The sequence below is a fragment of the Rhyacophila brunnea genome, unplaced genomic scaffold (assembly GCF_057557595.1).
Source record: "Rhyacophila brunnea isolate RB1 unplaced genomic scaffold, BYU_Rbru_1.0 scaffold_17, whole genome shotgun sequence".
Taxonomy (NCBI): Eukaryota; Metazoa; Arthropoda; class Insecta; order Trichoptera; family Rhyacophilidae; genus Rhyacophila; species Rhyacophila brunnea.
In genome coordinates this window covers 14,873,289-14,889,056 of record NW_028232827.1, presented here as the reverse complement: position 1 = coordinate 14,889,056, position 15,768 = coordinate 14,873,289, and the positions used below count along the sequence as shown (strand labels likewise).

Here is a 15,768-nt window from a genome sequence, read left to right as displayed (position 1 = left end):
GAACGCCGACCGCAGTCAAAAGCATTCATCTTGATGACAGTTTTGTAGAATTTAATTCATATTACGTTTATAACAAAGCAAATAGTTTCGTTTCTCACAAGTGAAAGCTTCAAATAAAACAACAAGAAATGGATTTCCTTGAGTACTCAGACATATCGGCGGAAGTAAAAGGTTCAATGGTAAGTACGGTGTGTTATTTATCAAAACATGCTGTTTGGCGGGCAAATTCATCCAAATTTGTCTCAATACAATTATTATTTCTCAGGTGCCTGGGCGCCTCAAGATGACAGACCAAAACATTGTCTTCAAGAACAACAAAACTGGCAAAGTTGAACAAATCAACTCCGGCGACATGGAACTTGTAAATTTCCAAAAATTCGTCGGCTCGTGGGGCCTGAGAATTTTCTTAAAGAACGGCATTCTCCACCGATTTGGTGGCTTTAAAGAGGGCGTAAGTAACAGCTAAGGCTGATTCTTAAATAAACTACTTATTCTATACTATATACTGCCAGAAAAGCTTAGCTGCAACACACTGACTTCGTACACTACTTACTACCTTACAACAATAAGTGACTAGCTATTAAAATGCCCCAAAACAGCATGCTGTCTATTAGTAGAGGCACGCTGCATATGCTTTGGGAATGCTAGTTATAGATCCACCAGTATAAGTTGTCCGCTGAGTGAGGGCGCCACATCCCAACGTTTGACAATACTTTTTATACTTGATAAGCCTAGTTCTAAATTCGAACACCTGCTGATTTATGACGGTATATCTATAGCAGCTACTAGCTTGCACATTCCGAGTTAATGGAATATCTATTAGGACCTTCCTGATAATTTAGTTTGTTATTGCTGATTCGTTAATGCAAATTAAACAATAACAAGATGTGATGGAATGTGCCCAAGATTATCTTCACTGAATTTCTACAAAAACACAAGTGTTTTTGCACCTGTCTAGCATTTTATTTTTAACAATGAAAAGTTTGGGTGCAGTGCCGCAAAAACAGTTTATTCCATGTCGGCGTAGATGTTTTTCGATCCAATAATTATTGTTAATTTAAAATTTGATATATTCATACATTTTGATGCATCATTATCACACACTAAGTTATGTTAGGTTATTTTAGGTTGGGGTAGGTTAGGTTGGGTTTGGTCTAAAAATTATAAAAACTCATGCGGACTTCTGCACTATTACCAAAAGTTTTATTAGGTACTTATTTGAAAAAATTGAAATAGAAATCATCAGCGGCGATGCGCCCCTGAGAGCGCTAGAGCGCTGAATACCCAATTTATAAAAAAAGAAAATATTTTTTTTTTAAATATTTCATTTATTAAAAGACAGTGTTGTGATCTATTAACGTAGTCATTAATTCATAATATACAAAAACAAATTCTAATATGTGTTTTAACCGCCTATTTTAAATCCTATATACATGTATTTTTGTCAATTGAGTAACATTTTCAAATAAATGGTAGTATTTATTAATCATATTTTCATGTTACCTAACAATTAATGAAGATTAGTGTATCATAATAATAATATTGTATCTCAATAAAATATGATAATTAAATAATAAACAATTGAAGTATAGCATTTTTTGACCAATGTAAACTTTTTTACTTTGCATAATACATAGATTTTCATCCGTAAATACACTTTTGGAATAAAGTGGGTACATCTAGACATGATTGTCCATTATTTTTATCTGCAAATTGAGAAGTCTAGGATTTATAATAATATATTAACTCTTAGTGATCTGACCACAACAAAGGCACATGGAATCTTTTTTTCCCACAAAAAACGACTTGACTGGAAAAAGATTTTTTTTCAGTAATTGGAAATGGAAATATATTATAATATTTTAAAGTGAATGTCCTATTATGCAATATAACAAATAAAAATCATTTAAAAATTATAGTGAAAGATTAATTTTAACAATTATTCAGAGTTTGAAACTTTAAAAATCGATTTACTCAAAATGATACAGCTACGGTCTTTACCGAGTGAGCGCCCCCACGTTGGGAACTATTGTACCATGTAAAATGAGCTTGCTTCTTTCGCGACAAATGCGCACGGGAAGAAAAATGGTTTCTGCACGTATTAATTAGTTTCGTCTGCTAGCTGTCAAATAATTAATGAGTGCTTATTTGATTATCGTGATTATTTTTCAATATCATATTTTTAGTTATTATTTATTTAGTTTTTGTTTTAAAATGGCACCGTTTGATGTCGAATACATTAAAAACATTCAACTTAATACTTTTGAAGAACGTCTTCATATTAAAAATAGCGATACCTCCACCTAACCTAAAATTAAAACAACAATGAAAAAACTAAAAAGTACGAAAGAACATTCAACATTAAACAATATGAACAAATTTCGTGGCTATGTGGATTGTGGATGTGACAAATTAAATGCACTATTCTGTTTTACATGTCTCGTGATTGAAAAATTTGTGTCGATTACAGAAGAATGGATTCCTCATTCCAATGAACAATAATAATATGAAAGTACTTAAAAAAAAGTGAACTCCCAGTAAAATAACTCACCGATCGCCACTGGAAATCATTATTTTACTTTTTCTGCATGTCATCTTTCTAATGATTTTTTTAAGACTAATATTGTTGAGTTGTGGGTAGTCTATTATATAATTTCAATATTATTTATACCTCCCTACAATGTTCGCGTGTACACGGACTTGTTAAAAGTTAAGGTTCATACTTATAACAAAGGGATGTATAGTTTACAGAAGTGCTCATGCTTACCCACCTCCACATGGTATAATAGACGATAATCTTCCTTAACAGCATACATAAATGAAACGGCAAATAATTTTCAACAATAGGTGGGACAAAATTTCGCATTTGTCGCCAAACGGCATTCGAGGTAGGAGCACGTTGATTTTTTTGTGATGGTGTAGGCGATAGGTACTACTTGTACTTGATAAGTTTATTTTGTCCATGCCATTTTTATTCTGTGTAGGTATTGATAAATTTAAAACAATAAAAATATGTTAAATAACCTACTTTTTGTGGTTTTATTCTAATAAGTTTCCAACAATGAGGTCAAGAAAAATATAGATCTATATACAAAAGTAGCTATGTGCAAAAAAGGCGCAATTTTAATCGGCTATGTGTGTACAAAATAATTAAAAATCAAATAACATTTTTTTAACCGTCTACATCAGGGGGGGGGGGGGGGGGGGGGCAAACTGCGGCCCGATATCATTAATTGTACTTCTGATAACGAATAACTTTTTTATATATTTAAAAAAAATATTGACAATAGATTAAAATTTGTTTAGCAATAGTACGCGATCCATTTTCAATAGATATTGATAGTGTACCGACAGAGCTACAACTTGAGATTATTGATCTGCAGTGTGACACTGATTTAAGAGAATTTCATCGTCATGAAGAAATCTCCAAATTTTACAATGCCCTTAATTCAGACAAATTCGACCAGCGTAAAGATTATGCAAGAAAAATGTTTGTTATTTTTGGATCAACCTATATATGTGAACATACATTTTCGATCATGAACCTCAATAAAAATTATTTACGATCAAATATCTCCGATGCCCATTTACAAGCAGTTTTGAGAATATCAACTACAAAATTAACACCTGAATTTAAAAAAATGTTAAAAAATGTACAACAGTTTCATTCTTCTCATTAATTTTTTTATAATGTTTATTTTTCGTGATAATAAATAGTGTATATCTAAAAATGGTATTTTACTTGTGGCCCGCCGCTCATTTTGAATTCTTGAATTTGGCCCTCCAGCCAAAAAGTTTGCCCCCCCCTGGTCTATACCAAGGAAAAAATATAATGAATACAATAAAAGGTATTCTGAAATTGCTTAAAAAAATATTTCGATGTTGTAGGCGACAGGCATTGTAGTCCCCTGTAAAGTTTTTAAAAATACACAGCCAATATTGAAGGTGCAACGACGATATCATTATTATTACTAATATAACAATAAACATTACACTAAATGTTGAATTTTTATGACAAATTATTTTCCGTTCTTGTGTTATGTGCCTCAGCTGAGGTATCACATCACGGTAAGAATTTATCAAGATCATTTCAATTGCATGTAATGCAGTGTGAGTTTTCGTAATTTGATTTCTATTACATCTAAAATAAGAAGAGACCTTTCTCGCAATTTACTAAAAATCAATAATTGAATGTGTCCCTCGAAAAGGGGTCTAGACTGCTGCAAGTTTAACGTGAAGCGTGGCCGTTTCGAGAATTACAATACTGACAATACTTTCATAATATATCGCAGCGCCACGACAGCAGCCATGACACTTCCAACTTATAATTTTCGCACTCTATATGAAATATCCAAAATTTTACAGGAGAGGAAACACTTTGAGCCGAGCCACACCGGGCGACTCTGGTCTCGAGACCAGTCGCCGAGACCAGACCGATGTATGCAGTTATATGGACCATGCCACACCTGGTCGCCCAGTAGACGCGCAAGCAAGCATACATCGGTCTGGTCTCGGCGACTGGTCTCGAGATAAGTAACAAAAATTCCAATGATGTATGGTTATATTTTTAATCATTGACATTAATTGCCTTAAAAATCATACGTAGGTACTAAAAATCACTGAAATTCTTGTTGTTTACGTTGTTTTCCTTTTACCTTGAAGATTTTGTTTTTGCATATAGACCCCTTTTCGAGGGACACCTTCAATTGTCTCTTATGGAAACCGGGTTGCGATAGCCAATCGGCGGCCCAACTAAGAAGGTCACATGGATTTGAGTGAATTTGTAATAAATATATTTTCTTTCCAGGAACAAGAAAAGGTTGCCAAATTCTTCAAAACAAATTATGAGAAAGACATGCTGGAGAAGGAACTGTCGCTGAAAGGTTGGAATTGGGGCACGGCCAAGTTTAATGGCTCCGTCTTGAATTTCAATGTTGGTACGCGGACAGCTTTTGAAATACCTCTGCATAATGTGTCCCAGTGTAATACGGGCAAAAATGAAGTCACTTTGGAATTTCATCAGGTTTTTATTTTCATTTTTTATAATAATAATTATAATCTGAAAAAATAGCATTTTACCAAATAAATAATGTGTATGTGTGTACACATTTTATTGATATTTATATACAAGTTTACCAGTTATAAATACTGTTACCCCTTTCTGTCAACCATGAAACGCGGTGCAACTGTCGTCTTAGCCCCCCCCCCCCCCCTTATCAGTCCTATCTTCTGTTGGTGATGTCTTCGATTGAGGGTTGCCGACCAAATTGCTGTACCCTATCCTGAGCCATTTGTATTAGATCGCCAATGTCTTGGATATTGAGCCAATTATGGAGGTCGCATTGCCAAGAGAATCTCCTTCTGTCTATATTAATGTGCTAGCTATAACTTTTCTTGGCTTATTGGCGCATCTTAAAACCTAAATATTATTATCTTAACTGTCATTCTAATGCTAGGTTTCTCGTTTGGGCAGAGCAAATGTCACGTGATTATTGCTATTGTCATGGCCCCTACATACTAAAGCGGGTCCCCTCCGGCCAGGATCTTTGGCAGCCCCCTTACCTATTGCTAAGTTTAATGGCATCTGTAACGCTCAAACACAAGCATTTTCAAAGTTGTGTTACATCTACTTGAATTATGTAGATGTCGAGTATCAACACAAAACAGTCAAAACTTGCACCACACAACCTCATGTCGTGAAATAGCGCCGCAGTTGACTTTTTTGTCCATCTTGTTGTGGTATACTTGATAATTATTTTATGACGCATTTTTTAGAATTTATTTCCTGCTCATCAAAGCAAATTCGTGATGTGTGTTTATCTCACATATCTGATCTACCCGCCACGCCAGGCCCCTAAGCTAGAACCCTGTCAGCCCCTCCCTTGTGGGGGCCATGGCTATTGTATTGCCATAAGATACAGTCTGTAGAATAAATGGGTTTTATGCTCTGTTGATTTTAGTTTTATTTCCATTTCGGACACCGAATGATTTCAAACCTGATTCTCCTGTCATGCATCCATTGTTAATAAATTATTTTTCATCTTAGAATGACGACACCCCAGTATCTTTAATGGAAATGCGGTTCCACATACCCACAAGTGAGATGGCCGGAGATCTAGACCCCGTTGAAGCATTCCACCAGCAAGTAATGACCAAGGCCAGTGTCATATCTGTGTCGGGAGATGCCATTGCCATCTTTAGAGAATTGCAGTGCCTAACTCCACGGTAATTTAATTATGTACACTGTACTGGAAGAGTTGTGGGCTTTTATCATTTATATTGAATTATTATTCTCACGGTTGTTATTTAAACTATTTTTTATTTGAATGATTCACGAGATTTAAAATTGTAACATTCATTATTGAACATACACAACATTCGGAATACTTTTGAAATAGAATTTGTTACTATATCTTGGACACATAACTGCTAAGAATTTTTGGCATGATTAATATTGCACCGGTTGTTTAGTTTTTAAAGCACAGTGATCAGAATCCGATGGATACAGGTTTAAATTCATCTCAGTACAATTTTTTTTTCTAATTGGTAAGTTCCAAATTATGTATGTTCAACTAATTACACTAGAGACATTTTAAAGGGTCATCATATAGCAATACATGCTGAAATTTTTATTCAAAATGTTATGAAAGTCATATAATAATTATTATTACAAATGACTTTTATCAACTATAAATGCTTTATCATGTTTGTTTTTCTTTTTAGTGGGCGATACGATATCAAAATCTTTCAATCGTTCTTCCAACTTCACGGTAAAACTTACGATTACAAGATTCCCATGTCGACAGTACTTAGATTATTCTTATTACCGCACAAGGATTCAAGGCAGATGTTTTTTGTCGTCTCCCTCGACCCGCCAATTAAACAAGGACAGACTCGATATCATTTCCTAGTCCTGTTGTTCGGTAAAGAAGAGGAAACCACAATTGAACTACCGTTTTCTGAGTGAGTGGGATCTCATTAAGTATATTATCATATTCTTACAATTTTGAGATTGAATATAAGAAGCCTATAAAATTTAAATCTTTTTATGACATTTTGCTAATAGAATTCACATATATTTTAGACTTATCGATACTATATGTTTTAACAGTTTTTCATATTTTTAGGGAAGAGTTGAAAGAAAAATACGAAGATAAAATAACAAAAGAATTAACCGGCCCTACATATGAAGTATTAGGAAAAATAATGAAGGTTATCATTAACAGAAGATTAACGGGACCAGGAAACTTTGTCGGGTAATTTTTATATTGTATCTTTTTATATTGGAAATTAACTATCACCATCTATTTTCTTCTATGATATTATTCTATGTTGACATTAGTGTGTACTATTCATTAGTAGTAATAATCATATTATTATCTAAAGTCCTGTAAGTATGATTGACAGGAACCTATTTCCAATAGTCACCATTTACCACTGGTGGACACCTTGCCACACATCCATCTTGAACTTCATAATAACTATTCTCAATAAGGTTTCCATAGTTTCAAAATTATAAGGTTTTTCTGTATTATGTTTATTTATCTATAAAACTGTTTTTGCAGGCACACTGGAACTCCTGCGATCTCCTGTTCTTACAAAGCTGCAGCTGGATTACTGTATCCTCTTGAGAAAGGTTTCATAAACGTACACAAGCCTCCAATACATATACGATTTGAAGAAATCGCTTCCGTTAATTTTGCCAGAAGTGGTGGATCCACTAGGTTTGTTAATTGTTTTTTTTTTTCATTTTAAATCTTATTATGTTCCCCCTGCACTCTACTTTTGGTTCAGACACGTTTTGAAGCTCGTCCAGCATATCCAAAATTAGAAGGGAGTTCGTAACGCGAGATGCTGTCTTCCAGTCAATCATATTTAATTACATAATTTTTTTACATTTACGAATTTCAAAGTACATATAATAATATTATGTAATTCATAAAAAGATTTTCTTATAAAACATTTTTTACATAGTTAATATTTATACATATTATTTTTGTTTGCAGGTCATTTGATTTTGAAATTGAATTGAAGACATCGGGAACGATACACACATTCAGCAGCATCGAAAAAGAGGAATATGGAAAGCTGTTTGATTTCATATCATCTAAGAAATTGCACGTAAAGAATACTGGCAAAACCGTAAGTTATAAATTTATTTTCACTAAGGCGTGATCATTTTGTACATAACTGATAATCTGTTGAATTATTTTAATGTAAATTTGAATACCGAGAGGTCTACAGCAGATATCAGCTTAACTTGGTAATTAAAAATTCATCTGCTGGGATCGATGAACTACTGGGTGAAGGCTTCCCATATCTTCTTCCACTGTTCTCAGTACCTAGTTCTTCGCTGTCATGTACATTTACTGAATTTACCGAGTCCGTCTATGCAGCGGGTTTTAGGGTGTTCCTGCGGTTGTTTAGTGTCGCTTGATACCATTGTATGACTGCATTTATCCAGTAGTTGTCCACTCGCCGATGACATACCGCCATTTTATCTGCTTGGCGACCTGTCTTGTCTACCTCCTTATCCATTAGTTTCTTTTGTTGTCTTTTCGCATTATTCCCAACATGCACCTTTCCATGCCACGTTGTGCTACTCATTCACTTTGGATTTCTCTTACAATAAGAATCCATGTTTTACACGTATATGTGAGGTCTGGTAGCAAGTATTGGTTAAAAATTTTACGCTTAAGACACAATAGGCCCCCATAGACGGACAGTTCTCGTAGCAGTTTGAACATGGCACAGACAATAACTGTTCAATAACTGTACGTTAGTGGCCACACCACAGATCAGTTTAACTACCCCATTTAAATCTGTCGAACTGTCAACAGACGTGCCCATATACGTACAGTTATTGTCTGTGGCAGAGCAAGTGTCAAAAACTATGGCGGTTAGGTTCGCGGAGATATTACACAGGGGTATTGTTTCAATTAGTTTTAGGTAGGGTATACTTGAACGATGATACACGAATAATTTTACTTTGAATTTATTATGGTTATAATTGTTTTTATTAGAAACAAATTGACATAAAATACACACCTATGACGTTGGTAAAATAAATCATGATTTCGCTAGTGGATTGTGTATTTTATCGATTCACCGAAACAATATTATACACATTCGTGTAAATATAAAATGTAATCTTTTCTTTTGAATAAATTATTCCCTTTAATGGACAGTATTAATTAAGTAAGAAAATGGTAATATTTATAAAGGTATTGATTTTATATACAATAAATTTAAACATGCCACAAAATTATATTTACATCAATCATCAGTATTATATAATTACTATGATATTATTAAAATATATAGGTACTTAAATTTTATTTAGATTTAGCGACATTGTCATTCACAATTAGGTATATTAATTTATGTTGTGAACGTCTTAAACTAATAATTTTTAATATTCACTACATACAATAAATAAAATTTGAGTACTGAGTTATTAGTCTATATTTTCACAATAACTTAATATTTATAATGCTCTCTAAAATTTTAACATTTATATTATATTGTAATAGAAAACGGTAATATTTATAAAGGTATTGATTTTATATACCTACAATAAATTTAAACATGCCACAAAATTATATTTACATCAATTATCAGTATAATAATTAATTACTATGATATTATTAAAATATATACTTAAATTTTATTTAGATTTACCGAGATTGTCATTCACAATTAGGTATATTAATTTATGTTGTGAACGTCTTAAATTAATAAGTTTTAATATTCACTACATACAATAAATAAAATTTGAGTACTGAGTTATTAGTCTATATTTTCACAATAACTTTCATTTTAACATTTATATTATATTGTATAAAATAATATGTTTACATAAATAACTATTACTTTGTTTTAGTCTCGTAAAAATAAATAAAATATAATATTTGCGATCTCCGCGTACATAATATTATTACATTTTTAATGTATTATAAAATATATTATAAAATGCAATAACAAGCAACACCAGCCGAAGTTGTATCGCGCGGTATATTCTACTTTACGTTACCAACATCTAACGTCACCCGAAAACTTTCGGCTAGTTGAAATTCCAACAGTTTTACAAAAACACGGGAGTAGGGGGTCGCTGGCAGTTTGAACATGGCAAACATCTGAAAGGTCGAAAAGTGTCCGTCTATGGGCGCAGCAGATTATCTACCAAAGATAACTGTATAGTTATTAACTGGCATGTTCAACCTGTTACGAGAACTGTCTGTCTGTGGCCGGCAAATGGGAGGTCACTTTAGAAGATACTATTCAGTCACATATGTATTATGACAACTTAAGTGTAGATTATGTTATTGGAATAGTTGTCACTTGTAATCGAAACATGACGGAGACATCAACATGTAATGAGGGAGTTCATTATTTTGTTTCTTTTCATCTCAGCCGTATGGACCTGTGGCCCCTGTTAGGTAGTAGTTGAAATGTTATTCCGAGTGGATATTTTCTATTCAGCATTCAGATAACTGCAAACTATTGGCCTACAATATGTATTTTCAATGCATTTAAACATCCAAATGGAGCATTTTGGTGCCCTTCAAATGAAATCCACCATTCCATAACACTGACGTAAACCACTTTCAAATGGATTGATTGATTGCCCGATTTATTCCAGGATAAGCAATCATACAAAGATGACTTTGGAGATTCGGATGCTGAGAATGAGCCTGACGCGTACCTGGCCCGTGTTAAGGCAGAAGCTAAGGAGAGGGCGGAGGAGGGAGACGGCGCAGGCGGCGGTGGTGGAGGGGGAGATTCGGATGATGACGAGAGTACTGATGAAGATTTTAACCCCGATCAGCAGGACTCTGATGTCGCTGAAGAGTGAGGAGAAAATTTGTCATTATGTTTATTTTTTGAATTCTACATGATAAATACTAGAATTAAGTGTGCCCATTAATTAATATAGCATGATATCACTGTCACCCATAATTTATTATTATGTCGCAAATAGTAACTTAGTATTTCATTGTCGCCCAGGTATGACACAAATCACACAGATTCGGAGTCAGGTTCCGGGTCAGGAGACGCAGCAGGAGGTGAGGACGGAAAGGAAGAGAAAAAGAAGAAGAAGAAGAAAACTAAGTCAGCCAAAACCATTGTGAGTGATTTAAAAAAGGTTTTTCCTACGATTTTAACTGTTCAACCAGATTATTTAAATTCAACAACTTCAAATTTTAAAAATGTGGAGCTTTTGAGATACCTATATGTATAATTATGTATGTAATTATTTTGTAAAACTGGGTGATAGCTACGAAATAGGATCAAACTTATTAGAAATACAGAATTATACAGAAAATATTAACATTGTTATCTAATTTTATGTATTTTATAAAAATGAGTGTTAGATTTTTTGTTATATGGCCTATCTAGCTCAGAGGTTAAATTATTTTTTTCGCGAGACGGAATGATAATTTTGGGGATTTCATGAACCGGAAGAGCGGTCCAGTTCATTTCGAGCCCTGGCCATTGTGGATCAAAATACGAAAGATGAAATTTAACACATTTTTTATTCTTATTAATTAATACGTATCTAAAAACATTAAAAATCATTATTAAATGTGCGTATCGTATTTTATAATTATTTATATCATTTAAATATAGTTCTTTCGAAGATCATAATATAAAGATATTGAATTCTTCATGTTTATAATGTAGTTTATATTTAATTTAAAAACATAAATTTATCTAAAAATAGAAATGTGTGTAACTCGAAATCATTTTTAGTTATATCGAATCGATCTGCAGTATTGTGCTCCCCCTTAATGAATCGCGCTATTGAATAAAAATCATATTGAGAGATTGGATTTCATTCTAATAGGATTTTAGTAGGAATATAAATCTTATAGGATTCTCATCTATAATGAATAATTTTATTTTTAGTTTTGTTTTGTGTTTACTATGATGAACATATTCTTTCCAAAACTTTACAACTGATGTTGGTGTGTTTATCAAGATAACAAAAAAATGTAGACATGCACTATGTATGTTCTTTTAATCACATTGAAAACTAAACACTTAATCCCTCGAAAACCTTATTTTTAGTTTACAGTATATTGCAGTTAATATGGTATTTCTGTTCAGCCTGAAAAAAGCACCCGGGTTAAGAAGACATCGTCGCGTAAGAAGAAGAAAGATGAAAATGCTCCTAAGAGGCCGTCGACGGCATTCATGATCTGGCTGAACGAGACGCGCAAACAGATCAATGAAGAAAATCCTGGCATCAAAGTAACGGAGATTGCCAAAAAAGGTGGTGAAATGTGGCGAGAAATGAAAGATAAATCTGTGAGTAATTAAGTAGTTCATTAATAATATAATTATATACTTTTAACCACTGTACCTTAGGATCGGCCAATAGCTGTCTTTTGAAAATAATAATATTCTTTTTAACTGAAACATCGCTTAAAAATTCTTTGCTTGCACTCGAAAAAAGAAAGAATCCCAGCATGAAAATATTGAGAGAAATAAACAGCTAGTCAAATAATCATTTTCAGCGTAAAGTAACTATTTAAATTAATTTCTAATGTCTGATGATATAGAATCCGGCACAAGTGTGTAGACATGTTTCATATACCCCGAATATAGAGTAGCGATTTTATAACATGCTGTCTACAAGCATAACAATGTATACAAAAAAATAACAGCTCTTACAATTGAAGACGGATCTGAAGTTTCCGGTTCTATGCTGTCAGTGATTTTCTTGCTCTATGAGGCTGTGATTGACAGGCCACACTTACAAATTTTGCGAGTTATCTCGTCTGACTTTGAACTCAAATTACTAGCCATTGTCGATTGATTTGCATAATCTAGAAAATTAAACACACAGTGACATATTCAACATATTCATATTATTTGACTACATTCAACGTGTGTAGTTAAAAATCTGCCATAGCAATATCGTGAGGCATAGAAAGGGTTAATTTTTTCATTATGTTGACATAAATGACATGGAATTAATTTAATAATGACTCGTAAGAGATCCTATTTGCCTAAGGTAGGTAATGTATTTCGAAGGAACAAGAAATGTGGTTTAGCTACTTTCTCTTGCTGTTTGATAATGCCGTTAAATCAGCGGCGACCTTGGTAATTATCGAAATGTTTGTTCTGTCGAGCGACCAAAACTTATGCACGACTCCACTACCCCCTCATCAGCAACACCCACGATTATTTCTATCACACATTTTTCATGTGTATGCCGACAGTCTGGACATTAGAGTGAAGAGTAAGATGTTAGATGAATATGGCTTGAAAACAGTTTTATTCAAAAATATTCCTCTTCCGTTCTCACAATGGTGTTATCCCAGGATATTTCTAGTGCCTGATATAGGTGAATGCAAATCTGATCCCTTTGTGTTTTTCTTCAGAAATGGGAAGAGAAGGCGCAAAAAGCTAAAGAGGATTACGCTAAGGCAATGGAAGAGTACAAAGCGAGCGGTAAAGCAAAGGACAAAGATGCGGCGTCTTCCGATGAAGAAGGAGGAAGCGCTGCATCCAAGCCGAAGAAGAAGAAGAAGGAAGCCACCGTCAGCCGGCCGTCGGGAGACTTTAAGAGTAAGGAGTACATCAGCGATGATAGCTCCTCATCTGATGATGCTAAGAAAAGCAAGACTGCACCCCAAAAGAAGGTAACACCAAGAAATTATTTTGTATTCTTCTTGCTTAACCAAATCATATAATATTGCAAGTCTTTGCCATCTGTCATAGCTAATTGGGAGATTGTAATCTATGTAATTTCTAAAGTTGTATACCTAAGACCTGAAGATGCTAAAATGGTATTTATACGGTGGGAATCAATGTACGACCAGTACAACTTTTCAATCAACGAATTTGGACTATTTGAATGATTTTGCAAGCGTGGTTAAGTCAGTAAACTCCACAAACATTTTGATTGCTCAGTTGCCATTCTAAATTTTCTCACTTAAGCAATGGTGAGCATTTTTTATGTTCATGGAAGCAGGGAAATTTGGACCAGGAAAAAGGTGCTATTACAGTCGATTTTGGTTTTCTTCACGTTGATTTTCAACCTACGCAAAGTAAAATTTGTATGCAGCCTGTCATTGTCACTTATTCTCTCGTCTGTAATACCATTTTGATACAATTTATTAATTTTATTTAATTTCAGGAGAAGGCAAAGACGAAGAAAGCGTCGTCGGAAGAGGAGGAAGAGGTAGAAGAAGAGGCGTCGACTGCCGCAAGCGAAGAAGCTGAAGAAAGTGGGAGTGATTAATTTATATTGTAATAACTATTGTTTCCATGTATATTTAGGTATTATGTTTAAAATAAATGAACCTCATTTTATATATTTGTGTTTTTTACTCTCCTTACAGTGTACTGTCATTAGTATCTATTTTATGAAGCACACAATAGACGGCACAACACAACTATAGATAACAATATAGGCTGTAGACATTAGCTAAGGTTATACTTGCACACAGGAAAACATGGTACATTACCTCACTGCAGTACCACTATGATTTTATATAAATATTTACTTACCAATCAATCAAAACTAATATATTATGAAACTATCTCTTAACATAACAGAATCACAATGGTTTGCAATAATCAGAGGGGGGGGGGGCTAAAAAATAATTATATAGATGCAGCGAACATAATAAAATGCTATCAGCAAGACACATGAATTTGCAACCATAGCTGTACCACAACTTTGAGTACCGAATTTCCACTGATAAGTGCATACTGCCATGGAAGTGTTAAGTTTTCGTTGCCACCATTGCACTATTGTGTACTTACTATTTTCACATGTTCAAAAAATATGTGTGCTTGTGTATTGGCAAATCTATTTATGTACTAATTCATTGAAAAAGTTTCTTTAATGCATTTTTATGTTTATTACCTAATTAACATAGATATGGATTTAAAAAAAATTAGATTTACCATGGTTATAGGAAATTGTCAATCAAAAAACAATTATTGTAGATAATGTTTTTTTTATTGATTAAATCAAATGAAACATTCAATCTATTTTATATTTTAATTACTAACGATCTTGTAAGAGATGACAATTAAAATGCTACTGCTGTTTTTAATATTTTTAAGCAATATTCGATTATTTGTATACTCCAAATTTTGTACAGTTTCTGCTATTAAAAATAGTATGAAATCATAATGCAACAATTTCATTTGCAGCATCAACAAAGTCGTATTCACTAACTGAGATCACCAAGAATTAATAATATATTTGCTTAAATTTAGTGTTTACACAGTCGTATTCGCTTTATCATTAATATTATCCTCAGACATACATACATCAATCGATTAGTACCTCCAAACATTTCTGTATTTATAAGAAAAATATATTAGACCATGTCCGATCCTAATAGGATGATATGGGCCTCCACAGAGTGGAGGTTTGTGTTAACAGATTTTAGCTCAACCTTTTACGTTCATACTCTGACTCCAAACACAAATATAAAAACAATATGTGTATTTGCCAGACCCAGGATTGGAACCTGGGACTCATGAAATTATAAGCTGCTCGGCCATCATGGTAAGTTTATAATTAAGCAGGGATCAGAAAACATAAAATCAAACACTTGTGTATTGGAGTTAGGAGACCTGAGAAAATTTTACAGATGTACTATTGTAAAGACAATAACTGATCTCGATGTAGTCGATGGTGTCATGATCGGCCTCCAGCTACTATGAAGAAGTGAATAATGAAAATACAATTCTTACCAGGGGCGGAACTACATTGTGGGTAGCGCTTTTGAAAATAGA

The 15,768-nt window shown here is 33.5% G+C and overlaps 1 protein-coding gene across 1 annotated transcript; it reads left to right on the top strand.

The window, feature by feature from the left end:
* Ssrp (structure specific recognition protein) lies at positions 1–14,329 on the top strand. The gene is made up of 13 exons (XM_085944802.1): positions 1–179; positions 266–451; positions 4,808–5,023; positions 6,047–6,225; positions 6,724–6,963; positions 7,128–7,256; positions 7,566–7,724; positions 8,007–8,142; positions 10,643–10,851; positions 11,008–11,128; positions 12,112–12,312; positions 13,392–13,652; positions 14,150–14,329. The coding sequence occupies exons 1-13, from the start codon at positions 129–131 to the stop codon at positions 14,252–14,254; spliced, it is 2,193 nt and encodes a 730-aa protein (XP_085800928.1). The 5' UTR covers positions 1–128; the 3' UTR covers positions 14,255–14,329.
* Positions 14,330–15,768: the final 1,439 nt, after the last annotated feature.